This window comes from Salmo salar, chromosome ssa02, assembly GCF_905237065.1.
Source record: "Salmo salar chromosome ssa02, Ssal_v3.1, whole genome shotgun sequence".
In the NCBI taxonomy this organism is placed as follows: domain Eukaryota; kingdom Metazoa; phylum Chordata; class Actinopteri; order Salmoniformes; family Salmonidae; genus Salmo; species Salmo salar.
In genome coordinates, this window is record NC_059443.1 from 34,374,956 (window position 1) to 34,399,104 (window position 24,149).

The window sequence follows — 24,149 nt, forward strand, 5'->3', positions numbered from 1 at the left end:
CCTATTGGAGAGTCAACTGGATTAAGCTAGCGTAGGTCAAGAAGGTGAGGTCTGGTTACACCTCTAAACAACATGATAGTTCCAGATGGAATAGCATCAAAGACTACGGCGACCTCTCTAGATGTAACATGGGTATTGTAACGAGATAAAATGCATCATAATTGAGTAACATTCCTTCTGCATTAAAAAGTTGACTCACCAGCAGGATATGATTATGAAACCAGTTCTTAAAAAATAAAATACTTGTTTCTATACAAAATATCCTTATTGTTCCAAATGAAATACCTATGGGGGGGAAATTATGTTTATATATTATAGGCAACGCTAAGAATACTTGTCTATGAAAAGCAGATCATTTTGTATATGAACCCTCTTTATCGCGAGATTCAATAACTTTACGTTATTTACGAATATGCGCATGCGCATTTCTTCCCCGAAAATTTGCTTGGTGAGTGACGCGGTTGAGAAGCGAAATAGCAGCGGACAGGACAAGAAACAATGGCGACAGCGGCAACTGCAGCGGGTGGAACGGGTTCAGGGGGACCTGCAGCCGGCCCTGTGGGCGTCGGTACTGCGGTGGGCCGTAAGAAAGATGGAGGTCCTTCGTCGAAATACTGGGAGAGCGCAGAAACGGTCTCTCAGATCGATTCGGTGCGCCAATGGATCGGGAAACACTACAAAAAGGTTAGCGAGCGCTGGTTTTAACCTCCATTGATTTCCAACGTCAAGGCACGCGTCTCTAGCACAATGGAAGTGCTATCTCTTTCAATCTATCGCTCCCATTAGGTACTTGTGGCAAACTAGATATTAATAGATAGCTAGTTTCATGCATCTAAAGATATCCATCACAGCATTACCCAACAACATGAACATTACATGTCAAGCGATAGCTAGGCTAGCTAACATTAGCTACTAACTGAACAGCTAGCGTACCGTCCGTTTGTTTTGTTGCACGGCCAACACTAGCTGAAGAGTTGTCTGTTTGTGTAACCTACCCATCTAGGGTAGCAAGGTAGCTAACATAATTACTCTTATTTTCATCTATCTATCTGAGCGTAGCTGGCTACCTGATGTAACGAAAACTAGTTTAGGTAGGTAAGATCACTAGTTAGTTAACATGTCTTGAAACGGTATCATTGATGTAAACATTGTTGCGGTGAACAGGTGTTGTGCCGAAAATCTCCCCCCTGCCCCCCCTTATAATTTCCTTGATTTTGTGGCTAGAGTCAAATACTTTCTGTGGCACACATCAGAGTCAAATACTTTCTATATAACAAACTTCGTCAGGATAGGCAACCGAAATGTGTAATGAATGTGCTATATGTGCTATATTAAACATAGAGGGAGTAAAATGTTGGCAAGCAATACACATTTCAGAACAACTATGGCTGAATTATTATCCTTACACTTTCAAAAATACTAGTCGAATAAGACATGGGAGAGATGACGAATTTTGGCAAAGAGATGTACACTGCTCAAAAAAATAAAGGGAACACTTAAACAACACATCCTAGATCTGAATGAAAGAAATAATCTTATTAAATACTTTTTTCTTTACATAGTTGAATGTGCTGACAACAAAATCACACAAAAATAATCAATGGAAATCCAATTTATCAACCCATGGAGGTCTGGATTTGGAGTCACACTCAAAATTAAAGTGGAAAACCACACTACAGGCTGATCCAACTTTGATGTAATGTCCTTAAAACAAGTCAAAATGAGGCTCAGTAGTGTGTGTGGCCCCCACGTGCCTGTATGACCTCCCTACAACACCTGGGCATGCTCCTGATGAGGTGGCGGATGGTCTCCTGAGGGATCTCCTCCCAGACCTGGACTAAAGCATCCACCAACTCCTGGACAGTCTGTGGTGCAACGTGGCGTTGGTGGATAGAGCGAGACATGATGTCCCAGATGTGCTCAATTGGATTCAGGTCTGGGGAACGGGCGGGCCAGTCCATAGCATCAATGCCTTCCTCTTGCAGGAACTGCTGACACACTCCAGCCACATGAGGTCTAGTATTGTCTTGCATTAGGAGGAACCCAGGGCCAACCGCACCAGCATATGGTCTCACAAGGGGTCTGAGGATCTCATCTCGGTACCTAATGGCAGTCAGGCTACCTCTGGCGAGCACATGGAGGGCTGTGCGGCCCCCCAAAGAAATGCCACCCCACACCATGACTGACCCACCGCCAAACCGGTCATGCTGGAGGATGTTGCAGGCAGCAGAACATTCTCCACGGCGTCTCCAGACTCTGTCACGTCTGTCACGGGCTCAGTGTGAACCTGCTTTCATCTGTGAAGAGCGCAGGGCGCCAGTGGCGAATTTGCCAATCTTGGTGTTCTCTGGCAAATGCCAAACGTCCTGCACGGTGTTGGTCTGTAAGCACAACCCCCACCTGTGGACGTCGGGCCCTCATACCACCCTCATGGAGTCTGTTTCTGACCGTTTGAGCAGACACATGCACATTTGTGGCCTGCTGGAGGTCATGTTGCAGGGCTCTGGCAGTGCTCCTCCCGCTCCTCCTTGCACAAAGGCGGAGGTAGCGGTCCTGCTGCTGGGTTGTTGCCCTCCTACGGCCTCCTCCACGTCTCCTGATGTACTGGCCTGTCTCCTGGTAGTGCCTCCATGCTCTGGACACTACGCTGACAGACACAGCAAACCTTCTTGCCACAGCTTGCATTGATGTGCCATCCTGGATGAGCTGCACTACCTGAGCCACTTGTGTGGGTTGTAGACTCCGTTTCATGCTACCACTAGAGTGAAAGCACCGCCAGCATTCAAAAGTGACCAAAACATCAGCCAGGAAGCATAGGAACTGAGAAGTGGTCTGTGGTCTCTACCTGCAGAACCACTCCTTTATTGGGGGTGTCTTGCTTATTGCCTATAATTTCCACCTGTTGTCTATTCCATTTGCCCAACAGCATGTGAAATTTATTGTCAATCAGTGTTGCTTCCTAAGTGGACAGTTTGATTTCACCGAAGTGTGATTGACTTGGAGTTACATTGTGTTGTTTAAGTGTTCCCTTTTATTTTTTTGAGCAGTATATTTATATACTAATACAAATCAGTAGCGGATGTAGGTACGGACGACATGGGGCGGTCGGGCGCAGAAGGGGGGGTTCGCCCAGGGCGCCATACAAGCTAGAACCGCCACATACACTTGAAACAAATAGCCAAACCGAAAACTGTAGACAAAAATGCTTTCTGCTACTAAGATGAGTGAAATATTAGCTAAACGGACAACGGAGTGACGTGCAGAAATCTCAACTAGCAAGCATGTCGCAGTGGGACTTGATGTAATTAACATTAGTTAGCTACAGTAACGTTTCGATTGGTCCATTGATGACTTACATTTATGTCTAAGTAATTAGCTGAATCGTCTTGATGGGAAACCTCGACTACCTCATGTACTGAACTACTTTGCGCTGGAGACAGTGTTCCACACACAACCAAGCAATGGCTGCCTTTGCTGACTGCAGCAAACCATCAAAACGTCTGTGTGGCTGTGGATTTCCCCAAAAAACTTTGTTGAAAAGAAGTAGCTAGCTAGCTACTGTAAACTATTTCTACTGTATTTATTTTCTTGAAACTAGGGAGCCACTCTTTTCAGTGACCAGGGAAGGGGCCTCACTGAAAGAAAAAGTGATATCATATCACCCCACATTTACCTAAGAAAGGCTGCTCTTTTGGTCTTATAGTATGAGCTATCTACTCATGAGATCTTGTGTGTGCCTGCATTGGCCATGTGTTTGTCTGACCAATGTAGCCTAACACTTCTGTGGTCTCACAATATTCAATCCCTCCTTTGTCACACATGAGTGTGCCGCCCTCACTAACACAGTGGTCTTGTTGTGTCTCAGTATGTACAGGCAGACTCTCCCTCCAATAAGTCCCTGGCAGGGCTGGTGGTGCAGCTGCTTCAGTTCCAGGAAGATGCTTTCGGACGTAGGGTCAACAACCCTGCCCTCACCAAGTTACCTGTGAGTATCTCTTCCACACTCATCTTTTCACCTGACCAGGTCGGGACAGGGACGGGACCTACATACACAGTGATATTTTTGGGGCAAGGGAAGAGTGGGCTGTAGAGGGTTGTAGGGCTTCCCAATCACTTCTGCACATTTTGTGTCACAGTAGTTTGTCATGTCTTTATCTATCTGAGCTAGCTTGTGTGAACGTCCCTCGCCTTTTCTTCTGTATTGCCTCATCAGACCAAGAGCTTCCTGGACTTCAAGGCAGGGGGTGCTCTGTGTCATATCCTGGGCTCCACCTACAAGTTCAAGAGCGAGCAGGGCTGGTGAGTAGGGTCTTGATTGAATACATTTTTTTATTTTTTTTAAATGCATCATTCCCTCCTTGGACTAATCACATATATGATTTGTAGAATGGATAGTTGAAACGTTGTTTCTCCTATGGAACCACCATAGAAGGTAGTGGTTGCTCCAAGAGAGGGAGGGGGGAAAAGATGCCCTGTGGAGTTGACTGGAAGTAACAACAACATGTTCTATCTCTCCTATCTGTGCAGGCGTAGGTTTGACCTGCAGAACCCCTCCAGGATGGACAGGAATGTGGAGATGTTCTTGAATGTAGAGAAGACCCTGGTTCAGAATAACTGCCTGACTCGACCAACTGTCTTCCTGGTGCCTGACATGGAGCAGAAGCAGGCCAATAAGCTGAAGGACATCATCAAGAGACACCAGGTAAGACGCCCACCCAAATCGCACCAACCAATAGTAGGATTGTTTCACCACTCACCAGAAATTCAAATGGCTTTTCTCCTTTCCTTTAGGGCTCCATCACTGAGGACAAGTCTAAGGCCACCCATCATATCTACCCCTCTCCAACCCAGCAGGAGGATGGTAAGCGATGTGCTCTACTGAGAATGGAAATAAAGCTCCCCCTTGCAATGTATATATCATATACTTTGTTACTTGGTCCCATGTGGCTCAGTTGGTAGAGCGTCTGCTAAATTGCTGAAATGTACAATAATTATATATTTTTATATACACTGCTCAAAAAAAATTACATTTACATTTAAGTCATTTAGCAGACGCTCTTATCCAGAGCGACTTACAAATTGGTGCATTCACCTTATAATATCCAGTGGAACAACCACTTTACAATAGTGCATCTAAATCTTTTATGGGGGGGGGTTAGAAGGATTACTTTATCCTATCCCAGGTATTCCTTAAAGAGGTGGGGTTTCAGGTGTCTCCGGAAGGTGGTGATTGACTCCGCTGTCCTGGCGTCGTGAGGGAGCTTGTTCCACCATTGGGGTGCCAGAGCAGCGAACAGTTTTGACTGGGCTGAGCGAGAACTGTGCTTCCTCAGAGGTAGGGAGGCGAGCAGGCCAGAGGTGGATGAACGCAGTGCCCTTGTTTGGGTGTAGGGCCTGATCAGAGCCTGAATGTACGGAGGTGCCGTTCCCCTCACAGCTCCGTAGGCAAGCACCATGGTCTTGTAGCGGATGCGAGCTTCAACTGGAAGCCAGTGGAGAGAGCGGAGGAGCGGGGTGACGTGAGAGAACTTGGGAAGGTTGAACACCAGACGGGCTGCGGCGTTCTGGATGAGTTGTAGGGGTTTAATGGCACAGGCAGGGAGCCCAGCCAACAACGAGTTGCAGTAATCCAGACGGGAGATGACAAGTGCCTGGATTAGGACCGGCGCCGCTTCCTGTATGAGGCAGGGTCGTACTCTGCGAATGTTGTAGAGCATGAACCTACAGGATCGGGTCACCGCCTTGATGTTAGTGGAGAACGACAGGGTGTTGTCCAGGGTCACACCGAGGCTCTTGGCACTCTGGGAGGAGGACACAAGGGAGTTGTCAAACGTGATGGCGAGATCATGGAACGGGCAGTCCTTCCCCGGGAGGAAGAGCAGCTCCGTCTTGCCGAGGTTCAGCTTGAGGTGGTGATCCGTCATCCACACTGATATGTCTGCCAGACATGCAGAGATGCGATTCGCCACCTGGTTGTCAGAAGGGGGAAAGGAGAAGATTAATTGTGTGTCATCTGCATAGCAATGATATGAGAGACCATGTGAGGATATGACAGAGCCAAGTGACTTGGTGTATAGCGAGAATAGGAGAGGGCCTAGAACAGAGCCCTGGGGGACACCAGTGGTGAGAGCACGTGGTGCGGAGACAGATTCTCGCCACGCCACCTGGTAGGAGCGACCTGTCAGGTAGGACGCAATCCAAGCGTGCTCCGTGCCGGAGATGCCCAGCTCGGAGAGGGTGGAGAGGCGGATCTGATGGTTCACAGTATCAAAGGCAGCAGATAGGTCTAGAAGGATGAGAGCAGAGGAGAGAGAGTTAGCTTTAGCAGTGCGGAGAGCCTCCGTGACACAGAAAATAAAGGGAAGACTTAAACAACACAATGTAACTCCAAGTCAATCACACTTCTGTGAAATCAAACTGTCCACTTAGGAAGCAACACTGATTGACGATAAATTTCACATGCTGTTGTGCAAATGGAATAGACAAAAGGTGGAAATTATAGGCAATAAGCAAGACACCCCCAATAAAGGAGTGGGTCTGCAGGTGGGGACCACAGACCACTTCTTAGTTCCTATGCTTCCTGGCTGATGTTTTGGTCACTTTTGAATGCTGGCGGTGCTTTCACTATAGTGGTAGCATGAGACGGAGTCTACAACCCACACAAGTGGCTCAGGTAGTGCAGCTCATCCAGGATGGCACATCAATGCGAGCTGTGGCAAGAAGGTTTGCTGTGTCTGTCAGCGTAGTGTCCAGAGCATGGAGGCGCTACCAGGAGACAGGCCAGTACATCAGGAGACGTGGAGGAGGCCGTAGGAGGGCAACAACCCAGCAGCAGGACTGCTACCTCCGCCTTTGTGCAAGGAGGAGCACTGCCAGAGCCCTACAAAATGACCTCCAGCAGGCCACAAATGTGCATGTGTCTGCTCAAACGGTCAGAAACAGACTCCATGAGGGTGGTATGAAGGCCCGACGTCCACAGGTGGGGGTTGTGCTTACAGCCCAACACCGTGCAGGACGTTTGGCATTTGCCAGAGAACACCAAGATTGGCAAATTCGCCACTGGCGCCCTGTGCTCTTCACAGATGAAAGCAGGTTCACACTGAGCACATGTGGCAGACGTGACAGAGTCTGGAGACGCCGTGGAGAACATTCTGCTGCCTGCAACATCCTCCAGCATGACCGGTTTGGCGGTGGGTCAGTCATGGTGTGGGGTGGCATTTCTTTGGGTTCCTCCTAATGCAAGACAATGCTAGACCTCATGTGGCTGGAGTGTGTCAGCAGTACCTGCAAGAAGAAGGCATTGCTGCTATGGACTGGCCCGCCCGTTCCCCAGACCTGAATCCAATTGAGCACATCTGGGACATCATGTCTCGCTCCATCCACCAACGCCACATTGCACCACAGACTGTCCAGGAGTTGGCGGCCGCCACCTCATCAGGAGCATGCCCAGGCGTTGTAGGGAGGTCATACAGGCACGTGGAGGCCACACACACTACTGAGCCTCATTTTGACTTGTTTTAAGGACATTACATCAAAGTTGGATCAGCCTGTAGTGTGGTTTTCCACTTTAATTTTGAGTGTGACTCCAAATCCAGACCTCCATTGGTTGATAAATTGGATTTCCATTGATTATTTTTGTGTGATTTTGTTGTCAGCACATTCAACTATGTAAAGAAAAAAGTATTTAATAAGATGATTTCTTTCATTCAGATCTAGGATGTGTTATTTTAGTGTTCCCTTAATTTTTTTGAGCAGTGTACATATGCCTAAGTTCTGGTGTAGTCTGGATTGTGCTGTAGTCTTTGAATCTAATTCCTTATGGTCACCTTACAGGAGCTTACTCTACTCTCATATCACATTTCAAAAGAAGTGAAATGTGTGTGTATACAGTAATATACTATTATTAATACAGTAGTCTGTATGCATTACTTGAGGATGTGTGTGTATACGCTGATAAAAAGGTGTGTGTTTGTCTTGCAGAGGAGTGGCTGCGTCCGGTCATGCGTAAGGACAAGCAGGTGCTGGTACACTGGGGCATGTACCCAGACAGGTGAGAGACTGGCACCGTTAGACTTCAGCTTTGCTGGTCCACTCTGCCCTCTTACACGTCCACCCACTGTGACCTGTTACTGACCTTTAACCCCTCTTCTCTGTGTGGTCAGTTATGACACCTGGGTGTCCCCCAGCGACGTGGAGGGGGATGTGGAGGACCCACCCACCTCTGAGAAGCCCTGGAAGGTGAGGATGGAGCGTCCAGTCATGTTAATGTTTTATATAGGCCAAATCAACCCCCTCCTCCAGCCTGAAAGTACTAGCAGAAAACACCACACTTGAGTAGTGGATTAGTTTCGACTCCCCTCTCCTCTCCCAGGTGCATGCCAAGTGGGTCCTGGACACCGATGCCTTCAACGAGTGGATGAATGAGGAAGACTATGAGGTGGACGAGAACAAGAAGACTGTGAGCTTCCGCCAGAGGATCTTCCCAAAGGAGGAGGAGGTAGGCCAAACTCTGGGGTCTGTGTGTTATGGATTCTTAGGAAGTGTGTTTAAGTGAGTTGCTGCTCCCTGTGGATTGTTGTCTTGTTTGTCTGTCTGTGTCGTGTCACCCATCCTTTCAAACACTTCCTTCCTCTCCTCACCACCACATCCTCCCTCTTCTCCTCCTCCCCCACTTCCCTCTGTGTGAGACTGTTCCATCCTCTCATTCTCTCTCTCTCTCATCTGGCCATCCCTCGTGGTTCTGATCAGTCTTCCCGTACACCCGATCGCAAGGAGCGCAAGGCCAACGCCGCCGGGAAGAAGAGGAGGCGCTCGCCATCTCCCCCGACCACCCCAGCCGAGTCCCGCAAGAAGGGTGGCAAGAAGGGGTGAGTCCCCCTATAGCCACAGATCTAGGACTAGCTTAACCTTCCCAAATCCTAACCTTGGCCATTAGGGAGAAAAACACTAAACTGACCATGGATCAGTGTCTTGGGAAAACTCCACCGACCCTTGACCTCTTCTCCTGTCCCCAGGAACCCTGGATCTCACTGGAAGCGTCGTGGCCACCGTGGCGAGGACGAGGAGGAGGAAGAGGACCTGACCAAAGACATGGAGGACCCCTCGCCTGTTCCCAGCATGGAGGAGGTCACTTTGCCCAAGAACGGTCAGTTGATTGTCCAACTCGTCCCTCTCGTTGTCTCCCTCTCCCACATCTGCTCTCCTCCCTCTTGATCCTTCACTCTGTCTTCTTTCTCACCCCTACCTCTCCTCCTCTTCTCTCCCTCGTGGTCCCCCCTTCTCTTCTCCTTCGTTGGCTCAGTCACTCTAAATCACATGTTGTAAATCTCCCATTCTCTCTCTCATGGTCCTGTTTCTTTCTCAGTGCATCAATCTTATGCTTGTCACCATGTTGACTTGCAGTTTATTCATCTCTGTAGTAACTGCAGTTTTTTCCTCTGAATTAGTTATTTTCTAACTGTTACACACCACACATGTACACTCTGTCCTTGCCAAGATGGCATGGAATTGCCCGGGGGGACTTTCTTCAGTGGTGCATTGAATGGAGTGCTATTCGAGCTGAAAGTGCTCTAAGCCAAACGCACTCAACAAAAAATTGCCTTTTTGGACCCAGTCCCATCTGCAATGTCCCACTTCTGCAACCCCCTCCCCCCTCTGTATCTATTTCCGTGGTTGCTTTTGAAAAGAGAGCTTACAAGAGAAAAGAGAGCCAATAGCCACTGTCAGTGTATTTCACCCCTGCCATACTCTGGCTATTCTTCAGCCTTTTCTCCCCTTCCTTGTCCTCAGTGAACTCTAAGAAAGACAGCGAGAACACCCCAGTGAAGGGAGGGGCAGTGGCTGATTTGGGTGAGTGTGTGTGTGTAGAACTATTTCAGTGTTTAAGTATCTACCTGTCTCAGTACTAAACTGTCAATCACCGAGATGTATTGTGTCAAGCAATGGATAGAGTGACGTCCTAATGCCCTCTCGGTCTTCCAGATGATCTGGAGGATGACTCTGTGGTCTCCGGAGGCAAGGTAAAACCAGCTTTTCCTTAAAACCTTTAATGATTGCCTCTAAATGCTGTCTCTTCTCCATCTTCATCGTAAACTGCTCCCTATTCACCCACAACCATAGTCGTCATTGATAGATCTAGGATCAGATTATCCTAACCCCCACTTCTTAGCAAATCCAGAAGGGAGATGGATAAATATCTGACCTGGTGTCTGTTTTAGAGGCAATGTCTACCCATTTGTAGATTTGGTCCCCGTTTCCCGAAAGCGCTGGAACTTAGGCCCACGGCTGTTTTTAACAATGCATATTTCCTACAACTGCCGAAGACGTAACATGCATTTCCCAAAACACCACGCTGAGAGAACGGTCACGAAGTGCGTCGTTGGAACATGTGTCCATACTGATAGGATCGAAAGAGGGTGCTGCTCTCTTTCTCCATTCAAATCTTTCCTTAAAAATGATAATTATTTCACAATACTGATGACGGATCAGCTCCTATTACCACCTACGGCTGCTAATATTGAGTCCGCTTATTATAATGCTTACCCAATGACAACGCACTAAGTCACCAATTTGGCACATCATTACGCAGGTTAGGCTTCACATCATGAAATATATTGAGACACATTAGACAGTAGCCTACAAGTAGTAAAATAGAACTCCGTTGTATCCATCATAAAGATATTGGCAACTTTTGTATTTGTGATAAACCATGTGATTCTATGTTTACTGTGTATCAAGTGATGCGGGAGGGCAAAAATCAGCTAACAATTCACTTCGCTGTTCTACGAGTGGTTTGAGGCATGCGTTAGATTACGAGCGTTTTCCAGTGCCAGCGTTAATAACGCTGGTTTTAGGAAACACCTCCAAGATTTAACGATGCTCCTATGAAGGTTTTAACGATGACGTTAGCCATAAAATGCTTTTGGGCAGACCCAGCCTCATTCAGATGCGGTTTTCCTGCATTTGCGGTGGGATTATTCCTGGTTTCATCTGGAAATCCTGCTTTTCTAACATTTTATCCTCTGTTCATATATAATAGAAACTGACCAAGGACTAGCCAAAATGATGCTCTCCTTTCTTGCCTATGTTGATTTGATCCCATCCGTATGACTGTCTCCCCCTGCAGGAGGAGGAGGAGCAGGGCAAGGCCGAGGTCAACCGCCTCATCGACTCCATCGAGGACAACGTGACCGAGCAGACCCACCACATCATCATCCCCAGCTACGCCGCCTGGTTCGACTACAACTGGTGAGGATGGCCCCACTGTTCTTAGTGTGTGGGGAGTGTATCATGGGGGTGTTGGGCTGTATTTTATGTTTGTGTCTTGAGTTTACCCCCCCCCGCCCTCCCTTCTCTTTCAGTATCCACGAGATTGAGAGGCGTGCACTGCCGGAGTTCTTCAACGGCAAGAACAAGTCCAAGTCCCCAGAAATGTGAGTCAGTGGAGAACACTGCCCAACACATCAACTCACTAAACTCACATCTCACCCATTAAAGAACTGCAGACTCACGCTTTCATTAAGAATCTTTCATCGTACAAACACATGACGTCCTTATTTGTTCCGACCATTCAGTGTTTTTTTTTTTTTTGTAAAATGTGTTTGTCCCTGTCAGATACCTGGCCTACCGTAACTTCATGATCGACACGTACCGGCTCAACCCCCAGGAGTACCTGACCTCCACCTCCTGCCGCAGGAACTTGACGGGAGATGTGTGTGCCGTCATGAGGTGAAGGGTCAAGGGGTTAACGTGAAATGGATTCCCTAGGGCAGAAGTTAGGACATTGTTCGTCAGGGCACACCGTATGCGAGATACTTTATAATATGTGTTTTTTATAGGACGCGTTTAGGTTGTCCCTTAATGTTCCACTTCATTTTTTTTCTCGTTTGGTGCTTAATGAATATGACCCAGGTTTAGTTGGACTCACTGATCACTGTTTGTGGAGTAAATTCTTTGCATGTATCTGTCATGTCTCTGTACTAGGGTCCATGCGTTCCTGGAGCAGTGGGGGCTGGTGAACTACCAGGTGGATGCTGAGAGCCGACCCCTCCCCATGGGCCCCCCGCCCACCCCCCACTTCAACGTGCTGGCTGACACCCCCTCTGGCCTGACGCCGATGCACCACCGCCCCCCACAGGTTACATAGACAACTACATGGAGCTTTGGTCATATTTCTTTCACCTATCCAGTCCTTTCAGGTTGTTGGATACTGAGGGAGTAGGGGCTAGGGGAAGGGTCTTTAAACCCAAGCCTGTTAGTTCACATAGCGAATTATATCCAAATACACATACAGGTGTTGTGTGTCTGTAACCATTGATTTTGATTATTTAATGGGTCACAAATATTGTGAAAGTATTCACTGCATCCTCTAACCACAGTGTGATTCCTTTCAACCACCTCCCCTGTCTCTCCTCCGTCCTTCTAGATCCCCTCCGGCCAGCAGATGCTCAACTTCCCAGAGAAGGGCAAAGACAAGCCCTCTGACATGCAGAACTTTGGCCTGCGTAACGACCTCTTCTCCAAGAAGAACCCCAAGAGTAAAGGAACCAGCGGCGGCCGGGAGTGGACCGAGCAGGAGACTCTGCTCCTATTGGAGGTACGTCAGTCACAGCAGACCAGCTGACCAATCACAAACATAATCTGAAACCTACCAGCCTATCAGAACCCTTCTCATTCCTCTATCTCCTCCCTACCAGGCTCTGGAGATGTACAAGGATGACTGGAACAAGGTGTCAGAGCACGTGGGCTCGCGCACCCAGGACGAGTGTATCCTGCACTTCCTGCGTCTGCCCATCGAGGACCCCTACCTGGAGAACTCTGAGTCGTCCCTGGGCCCTCTGGCCTACCAGCCCGTACCCTTCAGCCAGTCAGGCAACCCCGTCATGAGCACCGTGGCCTTCCTGGCCTCCGTGGTGGACCCCCGTGTGGCCTCCGCCGCCGCCAAGGCAGCCCTGGGTACGTGTTGTGGGGACTGGGTGTGTGGGTCATTTGCAAGGGTGTTTTATCACAATGTGTTTATTCACAAAATAAAATGTTTTTAATTTGTGTGTAACATCACGCTTCATGTAGTGTGTCGTAATGATACGGTTGTGTGTGTAATATCGCTGTGTGTTTGAACATATCTGTGTGTTTGGAGGGACTATCACAAGGTGTGAGTCTGTAGCTAACTACAGTGTCTCCCTCTCTCTCTCCAGAGGAGTTTAGCCGTGTGCGTGAGGAGGTGCCAGCGGAGCTGGTGGAGGCCCATGTGAGGAAGGTGCAGGAGGCGGCCCGCAGCACGGGCAAGGTAGACCCCGCCTATGGCCTGGAGAGCAGCGGCATCGCAGGAACCGCCCCCGAGGAGCCCGAGAAGACCGGTAACACGCACACTCGGAGCAGAACACATGCATTCAGATATACGTACACACACAGTCGCACATTTGCAAAGATAGATAAACACTCTTGTGTGTACACAAACATAACTATCACACGGTATACAACAGTGATCGGGAGGGGGGAAACAATAGTTATATATTGGGATGACATTTTTCGTACCGTTTTGACAATCTCACTGTATTATTTTTGCGCTAGTTGGTTGTACCTGCACCAAAACTCCAGTATTTTTCCTTCATAGCTCGTTCTCCATCTTATTAAATAAGGAGCCAATTTGATATCAGCAATTTTATTTCCATGACTGATCAAGACTCGTTTTCATGGCTCTCTTGTCTCTCTGCAGAAGACCTCTGGTGAGCAATTTGTTTGGAACATCGAATCTCAATAAAGTCACAGTATCGAATAGCAATACATATAAGAATCCTGTAAACACACAGGCCTTCATATAAACACACAAAAACATTCTCTCATCACATACATCCAACATACTCATGCATGCAATACTCACTCACACAAAATACCCACCCATATACACACCCCCACATTTAGACGGAGTACTGAGTGTTACCAGTGGAGGGCAGCAAATGGCCAAGACACAGACAGACCACAGCTAACAGGTTAGGACGAGGCTGCTCGTAGCCAGCTGTTCGCAGGTCACCTAGACTTTATACCTACCTCCTGTGTGTGTGCGCTGGCGTGGGTAAAGCCAGATGTCTATTCTCACCAATACATTTTGAGGTGCCAGCTGAAATCAGGATGGCCAGTGGGGGGCGACGTAGAGGTTTCTTCAGTGTTATGTCTATGTGTCCGGCTGTCGTGGTAACCAGTGGATTAGAACAGCAGATGGGGCGTGGGGGAAGGGGTTGAATCTGGGTCAACACACTATGCCATGTGCCACGGCCTCAATGCCTGCTACACACACAGCAATTACACATGAATAAATGCATGTTACACATGCACGCATCAACAACCAATAAATGGCCTAAATGCATTCAATACCCTCCCCAAAGCAGCATCTCTCATACAGGTCAATACTCACATAGTAAAAAACGTGCCCAAATGCACATGCGGACATGTTTTTTTTTTCAAACACACACATTCATGCACTCTCACTCGGCATCGACTCGCTCACTTTCTCCCACATACGCTCGCTCGCACGCACACACACTGTCATTCCTAACCACAGTAATGTCTGAATCATGGTGAGGTTCTACTTAGGATGCGTCATCTGTTTGTGATCATTTTCTCTGAGAGATGGCTTGTTCTTTGTCTAGCCCTCTTCTCAAAGCCCCTCCCTCTCTCCCTCCCTGTCTGTCACTGTAGAGCCAGCAGAGACAGAGAAGATGGACACAGACTCCGACTCCCAGCAGCCTGACAAGGTGAGACGGCCCAGGGGTGAGAGGTCTTTAGTTTATTCATTCAACCATTTTAAAAAAATAAAATAAAAAACAGCACACATAGAACTTGAAAAGTCATACATGCACATGAGTTAAATCGTGGAGGATAACACACAAAGTCTGGGACTTATTTCCATTGTTAACTTCTCTGGGCTATGTGGGACGCTACCGTCCCACCCACGGTTCACACTATTCAACAGCCAGTGAAAAATCAGAGCGCCAAATTCAAAACAACAAAATGTCATAATTCAAAGTTCTCAAACATACAACTATTTTACACCATTTTTAAAGATAAACCTCTCCTTAATCCAACCACATTGTCCGATTTCAAAAAGGCTTTACGGCGAAAGCATAAAGTTAGATTATGTTAGGACAGTGCCAACACAAGAAAAACCACACAGCCATTTTCCAAGCAGGAGGGGTCACAAAAACCATAAATACAGCTCAAATGAAGCACTAACCTTTGACGATCTTCATCAGATGACACTCCTAGGACTCAATGTTACACAATACATGTATGTTTTGTTCGATAAAGTTCATATTAACATCCAAAAAAACCATTTTACATTGGCGCGTGACGTTCAGAAAATATTTTTCCTCAAACTGCCGGTGAATCAGCACAACAATTTACAAAAATACTCATCATAAACGTTGATAAAATATTAAATTGTTATTCAAAGAATTATAGATAAACATCTCCTGAATGCAACCGCTGTGACAGATTTCAAAAAAGCTTCATGGGGAAAGCACACTGCAATAATCTGAGTACGGCGCTCAGAAAAATACATCATACAATACAGATACCCGCCATTTTGGAGTCGTCTAAAATCATAAATAGCATTATAAATATTCACTTACCTTTGATCTTCATCAGAAGGCATTTCCAGGAATCCCAGGTCCACAATAAATGTTGTTTTGTTCGATAAAGTCCATAATTTATGTCCAAATACCTCGTTGTTTGCGCGTTCAGTAAGCTACTCCAAATGTAGGAAGCGCGCCGAAAATTTCACGACGAAAAGTCAAAAAAGTTATATTTACGTTTGTTGAAACATGTCAAACGTTGTATAGCATCAATCTTTAGGGCCTTTTTAACATAAAACTTCAATAATATTCCAACCAGACGATTCCAATGTCTTGAAAAACATTATGGAACACAGCTACCTCATCACGTGAATGCGCGCCATTTTCTGAGTCACCAACTTCCCGGCCTTCTTGTTCGCTCTCTGTTCACTGAAAAAGCCTGAAACAAGGTTCTAAAGACTGTTGACATCTAGTGGAAGCCTTAAGAAGTGCAAAATGAACCCTAAGTCACTGTGTTAGATAGGCAATGACTTGAAAAGATTACAAGCATCAGATTTCCCACTTCCTGGTTGGATTTTTCTCAGGTTTTTGCCTGCCATATGAGTTCTGTTATACTCACAGACATCATTCAAACAGTTTTAGAAACTTCAGTGTTTTCTATCCAAATCTACTAATAATATGCAAATATTTGACTCTGGGCCCGAGTATTAGGCAGTTTACTCTGGGCACGCTTTTCATCCGAAATTGAAAATACTGCCCCCTATACCTTGACAGGTTTTAAATCATGGAGGATAACACACAAAGTCTGGGACTTATTTACATTGTGATCCTCTTGAAACAAGATGGCAAGGCAAGATCGAACACGGTTGAACACAGTATGACAGCGAGCTAATGTAACGAAGAAGAACATCTATCTCATTGCAGTTACATCGTAGGGGACATTCATATGTGCACAGAAGACATCAAACCGTTTTTAACTTTATTTTTAAAGCTGGCAGTCGTACAGTCTGCCCCTCCAGCTCCATCCATCCTATCTCTCTGTGTTTAGGATGGCCACGGGGCAAATGTAACGTTAGCAGGAGTTAACCATGCATCGTTGACCACTGCAGTGGTTGAAATCTTCATTAACCTTCACTAGCCATCGCCTATCCACGCCGGTTCTAGTCCCGATGGCTTTACTGCAGGCTTTTTGAAATGCAGGGCATTAGCTTTGACCCTTGTTCGGTTTTGTATATTTTTCTCCTTAGCTCTCAAAGACCTGTCTAGCTATAGTCTTCAGTTAGGTGTTTCTCAGTTCTGTGTGACCTGCATATACAGAACGCTGGACCTTTTCCTAATTTTGTTACGTTACAGCCTTATTCTATAATTGATTCAATTGTTTTTTCCCCCCTTATTGACATACCCCATAATGACTAAGCAAAAACACGTTTTTAGAATTTTTTCCAAATGTATTTAAAAAAAAAAATGGATAATAAAGTAGCACATTTACGTAGGTATTCAGATCTGGTTCTTGGTCACCTCCCTGACCAAGGCCCTTCTCCCCCGATTGCTCAGTTTGGCTGGGCGGCCAGCTCTAGGAAGAGACTTGGTGGTTCCGAACTTCTTCCATTTAAGAATGATGGAGACCACTGTGTCCTTGGGGACCTTCAATACTGCAGAAATGTTTTGGTACCCTTCCCCAGATCGGTGCCTCGACACTGTCCTGTCTCGGAGCTCTATAGACAACTCCTTCGACCTCATGGCTTGGTTTTTGCTCTGACATGCACTGTCAACTGTGGGACCTTTATATAGGCAGGTGTGTGCCTTTCCAAATCATATCCAATCAATTGAATTTACTGCAGGTGGACTCCCAAGTTGTAGAAGCATCTCAAGGATGATCAATGGAAACAGGATGCACCGGAGCTCAATTTCAAGTCTCACAGCAAAGGGTCTCAATACTTATGTAAATAAGTTATTTCTGGTTTTTATATTTTATAAATTTGCTACCATTTCTAAACCCTGTTTTCGCTTCGTCATAATGGGGTATTGTGTGTAGATTGCTGAGGATTTTTATTTATTTAATCCATTTTAGAATATGGCTGTAACGTATCACAATGTGGAAAAAGTGGGGTCTGAATACTTTCCGAAGGCTCTGTAAATATAATCAGCTCAAACGCCACAGTCTTACCTGTCTCTGTCTCAGGCTGAGTCTAAGGACGAGGCGGAGAAGCCCAGTGAGTCTGCTGAGAAGCTGGCTGAGGGAGAGAAGGTGAAGAGCGAGATGACCGAGCGGGAGGAGGAAGAGAGCGAGGGAGGAGAGGGCAAGGCTACAGCAGGTAGAGTAGATGGCTATTCCGCTTCGATTGAATCATCCATTTTGGGGAGATTGACGTATAAGTCCGGCATTGACTTGAATGATAATGTTTATGCAATGTTTTCAGACAAAGACAAGGAGGCGGCCATGGAGACCTCGGAGGAGGACAAGGAGAAGGAGGAGCAGGGAACGATGGAAGAGGAGGAAGAGGAGAGGAAGAAGCTAGAGCCGGACGGAGGGGAGGGTAACATCGCCACTGCAGCCGCCGCTGCCCTCGCCTCAGCTGCCACCAAGGCCAAGGTGAGCTTCTTTCAGAGGGCCAAGGGGATAGCACTTTGTATATCGAACCCTGAAACTACACCGCAAGCATAGCGCTAGCTTTCGGTATGTGCTGTTTTTGGTGTTTTGAAACCAGAAGTAGCAAACGGAGGCAGAAATCAAAAGCCGACTTGTCAGTTGGGAAATGCTTGAAATAGACCTGAGGCCTTAACAGATGCTGCAGCAGCTCCAGCTCCATTCACTCATGCTATGATTGCGCTGCCGGTGTAGCATCTCATTGATCGGTGTTTTGCCCACGGCTCAAAAGTGCTTGCGCTACTCTTACACTACCTGGCCAGTCTAGTTTGGAGAAGCTTTATATTTCGATTTCTGTTACATCTCTTTCCTCTGTATTTCTCTCTTTCCCTGTAGCACCTGGCGGCGGTGGAGGAGAGGAAGATCAAGTCTCTGGTGGCTCTGCTGGTGGAGACTCAGATGAAGAAGCTGGAGATCAAGCTCAGACACTTTGAGGAGCTGGAGACCATCATGGACCGAGAGAAAGAGGCTGTAAGTAGTGGCACAGAGGTGGATTGTGGGAAATGTAGTTCAGTGGGAGACTGCATGCGGGTTGAAGTCGCTTGTAGTTTCAGAACCCTTTGGGATGTGAAAGGATTGGATATGCATCTTGATTGTAGTGGTATCTAGGCTATATCAGTGTCAGTTGTCATCCATCCAGGCATTTCAGAGGTGTGTGTGTGTGTGTGTGTGTGTGAGAGAGAGCCAACGACAGATGGATAACTTGGAAGGACAAAGAGCTGGTTTTGGGAGTGGGCCTATATCTACAACAAGAGCAGAGGAAGTGAAGAGCGTCAATATTAAACGTTAGCATTAATAATAGGTGGTAATTATGAGGGGTAGTTGCAGAGTACACAGAGGATAGTAGAGTAAAGAACATGCAAGCCTATGAAGGGAAAGCACTTTGGGGGGAGGGGGGGGGTCGGGCATCGTTGCTTTGTCCATTTGGCTACACATGGTTTAAGAGCAGTAAAATAAGTTAGTCAACTAACTGCTGGGTAGATAGTGGGCCTCTAGTCCAGTGGAAAGTGTTTGTGTCAGGAGTGTAAAACTGTAAAGTGTGGAGCTGCTGCGGACCGCAGCCCAGTTGAACTGCCTGATAAATAGTGCATGAAAAAGCCAGCCAGCCGTTACATAACCCCCTGGAACAGCACCCAGGCTTCCTCCCTCCTACCTCTACCACAGGCTGTAAACACTGGGTTACACTCTCTCATACACACACACTGTGTCTCTGTCTTAAACACACGCACACTAAATAAGGGCACTCCTCACTGTCTTACTACTACACACTCTTCCACCACTACAAAAGTACTTACCAGGGCGCACACAGGGAATAGACTTCCTCTCCCTCACCTCCTTCCATCTCGTTCTCCACCTCTCTCCATCCCTGTCTCTGTAGTGTTTCTGGTAATGGAATTCACCCGTTGATTCTGTGTCAGAGAGACTGTTAGTGGTTTATTGCATGCAAATCAATCCCTTTATCGACATTTCCAGCCATTGCTCCCTCTCTCCTTCCTGCTTCCAGAGTGGTCCTGTTTCACTGCCCCCTCTCTTCCTCCCCACAGTCTCATTCCATCGCTTTTCCTCTCTCCCGCTGTTCCGCTCTTCCCCTTTGTCATAATGTCAGCTATCGTGATCAGCTTGTCTTTATAGCTTTTACTCTTTTTAATTATTTCCTTTCTCTTCTTATTCCTCTCCTTCGTTCATTGATGTATAAATCCATGAAATGAAGCTGTTTCTGTATCGTCACCCTGCTCCATATACCACTGTTGACTTGATGTATCGCTCTCTCGCTCTGTGTTCAATTCAATTAGCTTTATTGACATGATTATCTTTTCAAAGTGATACTATGAGTAATGATCAACCTTATGTCCTTGTGGACAATGGGCTTTTGAGAATGATAGTAATGATTAATGGTCTAAAATGATGGCCCCCCCTCCAGTTGGAGTTGCAGAGGCAGCAGCTGCTGACGGAGCGCCAGGCCTTCCACATGGAGCAGCTGAAGTATGCTGAGATGAAGGCCCGCCAGCAGATGGAGCAGCAGCAGGCCAACGCAGCGGCCCAGGGCCCCGCACCCCACCATGGCCCCCCAGGGCCAGGCATGCACCACGGACCCCCCCACCATGGACCCCCTCCCGCCATACACTCAGGACACGGCCCCCCCGGCCCCGGGTTCCACCCCATGGGTCCAAACCACCCACAACAGACAGGTAAGGACACACACACACTGGAGCACACCACCTCTCAGCAAAGAAGCCCACAAAGACCCCAAAGTCCTGGAACTATATCCAAGGGAATAACACCAAATATTAGCTAGGAAACATTAGCCTGTTTTCAAAAACATGTTCTAGCAAACTGATTCTGTGATAGTCTCACCAAGCCTCTCCTTCTGTTTAGGACCAATGGGAGGGCCCGGTCAGCCCATGCCAGGGCGCATGATGGGTGGCGCCCCCCCCACTGGCAGCATGCCTCCCATGATGGGTCCCCGCCACCCTGGAGCCCCCAACGGCATGTGTGAGTACGCTATCCGTATCCGCCTTCCAGATCCTACTCAGCCAGAAAGTGTGTTGGTGTGTCCCATTCTCAAACCAGTGTGTTCTCTGTCCTCAGACCCTGGCCCCTCGCCTGTACAGCCTGATGGTATGCCCCCAGCGTCTGTGGGACCTCAAGCGGCAGCCCCAGCACGAGTTGCTGACAACTAAGATCCCTGCCCCCAAACAAACACACACCTCTTGTAAAACCTCAGCTCATTGATGGCCTTGCTACTGGCTGGGTGTTTTCTCAACTCCAAAAACTCCTCCTGGCTTACACACACACACCTCCCTCTCAGGGCACAGCGTCAAGGGGGCTGTGGCTCTGGCCCTCCTAGTAAGAACACTGTTTTCTCCTCACTCAGTCTGGTGTGGGGCAGATCAGATGGGCTCCTCCCAGTCATTATAAAGAATATATTGTGTTTGTTCTCTATTTAAAAGAATATGAAGCTAATATTTTGGGAGAAAGTCATAGAACTCCCACTTTTCCCTCTTTCCTCTCACCTTTTAGAATGACACTAGTCTCTTCCTCTCCTTCAGCGCAACACCAACTCCCCCTCTCTTCCCCCCCTCCCTCGCGTCTTCCCCCCCCCTCCCTCGCGTCTTCCCCCCCCTCCCTCGCGTCTTCCCCCCTCGCGTCTTCCCCCCCCCCTCCCTCGCGTCTTCCCCCCCTCCCTCGCGTCTTCCCCCCAACACAACACCAGGGGAGCTAGTTGATCATTTAGGGATGTGTGTTGTGAACTGTACTGTAATGAAAGGGTTTCCTTCGACACACAGAGGGGACCAGTAACCCTCCCCTCACACACACACACACACACTCTTCTCACTGAGAATCTACCTCTCCACTTTGATCTCCTGAAGCTAAAACACTGTAGTCCGAAGTGTGTGTTCGTTGTTGGCGTGTCAGAAGAGCAGAATGTGTGTACAGCAGAGACGGGTGTTTGATGACTGTCTGCTGGGCTGCTCTGCCCCCACCAGCCAGGCATAGCACTGTACTACTCACACACCTAGCTGAACCCTGCTCTAGTACACTGGGGGCTGCTCACACACAGGCCTAATATCCCACTGACCTTCAGCCATCCTTTTAGTGAGCTAGGTATGGTGATATAGTTGTAGTTAAAACCATGTGCTCTTCCTCAGTGGTGGAGTGGGCTTCTAGCTGTTCTGGTGCTGATAATGTAGCTGCTACTGCTACCTAGCGCTACCTCTCTTCATCCATCTCCATTAATTTCAACACCCCTCTACACCTTTCTGCTACCTCTGCCTCCTCCCCTTCTTTGTCTGTCTGCTACCTCTAGAACTGCTCTTGCTCTCTGCTAGCTACTTTTCTGCTACCTCTAGTACCCCTCTCTCATTCGCTGCCCACGTGACTGCTGCGTTACTGTTACCCCCTCCCCTCAGGTAGAATATCACACACGCATACACACAGCATCTCTCTCACACACTTCCTCATTCAATGTCTTTCCAGTCTGTTATATCACAAATGATGAGAACCCCCTTACATCTTGTATCTTTTTTTTTTTAGTTTTATGGTCATGTATTTTTAAGAATAAACTTTGTGTAGATTGAGTTATCTTTGTTCTTGGAAGTTTGTAGCATTTTTTTTAATTATTATTATTGTTTATTCAGGTCTGTTGGTACTTGGACCTGGACAGTGTCTAATAAATTGTTTTTGTATGAAGTGATGTCTGATGTTTTCAGTAGTTCATTTATTCTGAACTAAATGTTGGATTTCATGCTTACAGTTCGGTTTTTATAGATTTGTATTATTTCAGGGAGTGTGTACAATATCTAGACTAGAGCATGACGAAATGCTCACATTATCCTGGGAAATGGTTAAGAATTTTCTCTTTCCTTCCTATCTTTCTCTATACAAATTTCGGGGTAATCATTTTATGGTTGCAAAAAATAACTAAAGCAATATTTCATATTAAACACTGTCTGACACACAACCATACCTCAAACCAAAAAAAATCAGCTTTTGTCTGGTGAGGGGTCTAGGGCGAAGTGCTACAGGGGAGAGATGGTCTTTGTGTGGTTGTTTTGCTGCTTAGGCTCTTATGCAGCAGCTGCAAATGCATATGAGGAAAAATGATAACAGCATCTATTCATCCTGGTGTCATTTAAACCCTAATCCCAGGCAGCCAGCACTGTAATCTGGTGAGAGGGGGGGGGGGGTTCTCTGCCCATGGAGATTGACCAGGAGGATGTTATTGAGAGGGATGAGGGACGATTATGTCTTGGGTTGGGAGGGGTGTTTTATTTTAATCTGAGCAGCCGTAGAGGAGGGAAACAGTGATCACGCAGTACAGATACAGTAATGACAAAGCATCACCCTTTAGAACAGAGTTAGGCAACCCTGGTCCTGGAGGGTCAGGAGCACTTCATGTTTTTGATTTAACCAACCTGGAAGACCAGATGTGTTGAATTTAGGCAATCACTGAACTGATCAATCAGCTCAGATGGTCAGGTGTGGTGCCTGAAACGAAACAGGGTTGCATACCCCTACTCTATAAGATCTACTTCTCGTCACATAAACAGGCTCAATGATTTGAACAGCTCCTCTCCAGATCTGAAAGAGCATCTACACTGAACAAAAATATAAACACAACATGTAAAGTGTTAGAAAATCCCAGAAATATTCCATATTTCTCCAATTTTCTGCACAAATTTGTTTACTTACCTGTTAGTGAGTATTTCTACTTTGCCAAGATAATCTATCCACCTGACAGGTGTGGCATATCAAGAAGCTGATTAAACAGCATGATCATTACACAGGTGCACCTTGTGCTGGGGACACACCACAATGCCACAGATGTCTCAAATTTTGAGGGAGTGTGCAGTTGGTATGAGAGCTGGTGCCAGACAAATGAATGTTAATTTATCTACCATAAGGCGCCTCCAACGTGGTTTTAGATAATTTGGCAGTACGTCCAACCGGCCTCACAACTGCAGACCACGTGTATGGCATCGTGTGGGCGAGCGGTTTGCTGATGTCAACGTTGTGAACAGAGTGGCCCATGGTGGTGGTGGGTTATGGTATGGGCAGCTACAGTCAACAAGCACAATTGGATTTTATCGATAGCAATTTGATTGTACAGAGTTACCGTGTTGAGATCCTGAGGCCCATTGTCGTTCCATTTATCAGCCACCATCACCTCATGTTTTAGCATGATATTGCACAGCCCCATGTCGCAATGATCTGTACACAATTCCTGGAATCTGTACGATAGCGTGTTCTGCTAATATCCAGCAACTTTGGACAGCCATTGAAGAGGACAACATTTCACAGGCCACAATCAACAGTCTGATCAACTCTATGCGAAGGAGATGTTACGCTGCATGAGGTGGTCACACTGAGTGGTTTTCTGATGCACGCCCCTACCTTTATTTTGTAAGGTATCTGTTACCAACAGATTCATA

General features: G+C 47.0%; 1 protein-coding gene across 3 annotated transcripts; it reads left to right on the forward strand.

Annotated features, from left to right (window-relative positions):
- Nucleotides 1-441: 441 nt before the first annotated feature.
- On the forward strand, nt 442-22,411 carry LOC106581105 (SWI/SNF complex subunit SMARCC1). Of its 3 annotated transcripts, none has more exons than XM_014162852.2 (26): nt 442-684; nt 3,866-3,985; nt 4,214-4,299; nt 4,528-4,702; nt 4,792-4,861; nt 7,981-8,050; nt 8,163-8,238; nt 8,372-8,497; nt 8,749-8,867; nt 9,015-9,145; nt 9,790-9,849; nt 9,982-10,019; nt 11,126-11,247; nt 11,361-11,432; nt 11,614-11,727; nt 11,983-12,136; nt 12,425-12,595; nt 12,696-12,954; nt 13,194-13,355; nt 14,695-14,750; nt 17,731-17,884; nt 17,990-18,162; nt 18,553-18,687; nt 20,138-20,405; nt 20,593-20,709; nt 20,806-22,411. In XM_014162852.2, exons 1-26 carry the CDS (start codon nt 499-501, stop codon nt 20,895-20,897), a joined length of 3,306 nt encoding a protein of 1,101 aa, XP_014018327.1. In that variant the 5' UTR covers nt 442-498; the 3' UTR covers nt 20,898-22,411. The 3 variants fall into 3 exon arrangements, with proteins under 3 accessions (XP_014018327.1, XP_014018338.1, XP_014018347.1); XM_014162863.2 differs by having other exon boundaries at nt 17,752-17,884; XM_014162872.2 differs by having other exon boundaries at nt 8,773-8,867.
- Nucleotides 22,412-24,149: the final 1,738 nt, after the last annotated feature.

Excerpts from the sequence above, each read along its gene's own strand:
- LOC106581105 (XM_014162852.2), top strand. The coding sequence starts at position 499 with ATGGCGACAGCGGCAACTGCAGCGGGTGGAACGGGTTCAGGGGGACCT. Across the intron at positions 4,703-4,791 it reads ACATCATCAAGAGACACCAG|GGCTCCATCACTGAGGACAA; the intron begins GTAAGACGCCCA and ends CCTTTCCTTTAG. Across the intron at positions 9,850-9,981 it reads AGGGGCAGTGGCTGATTTGG|ATGATCTGGAGGATGACTCT; the intron begins GTGAGTGTGTGT and ends TCGGTCTTCCAG.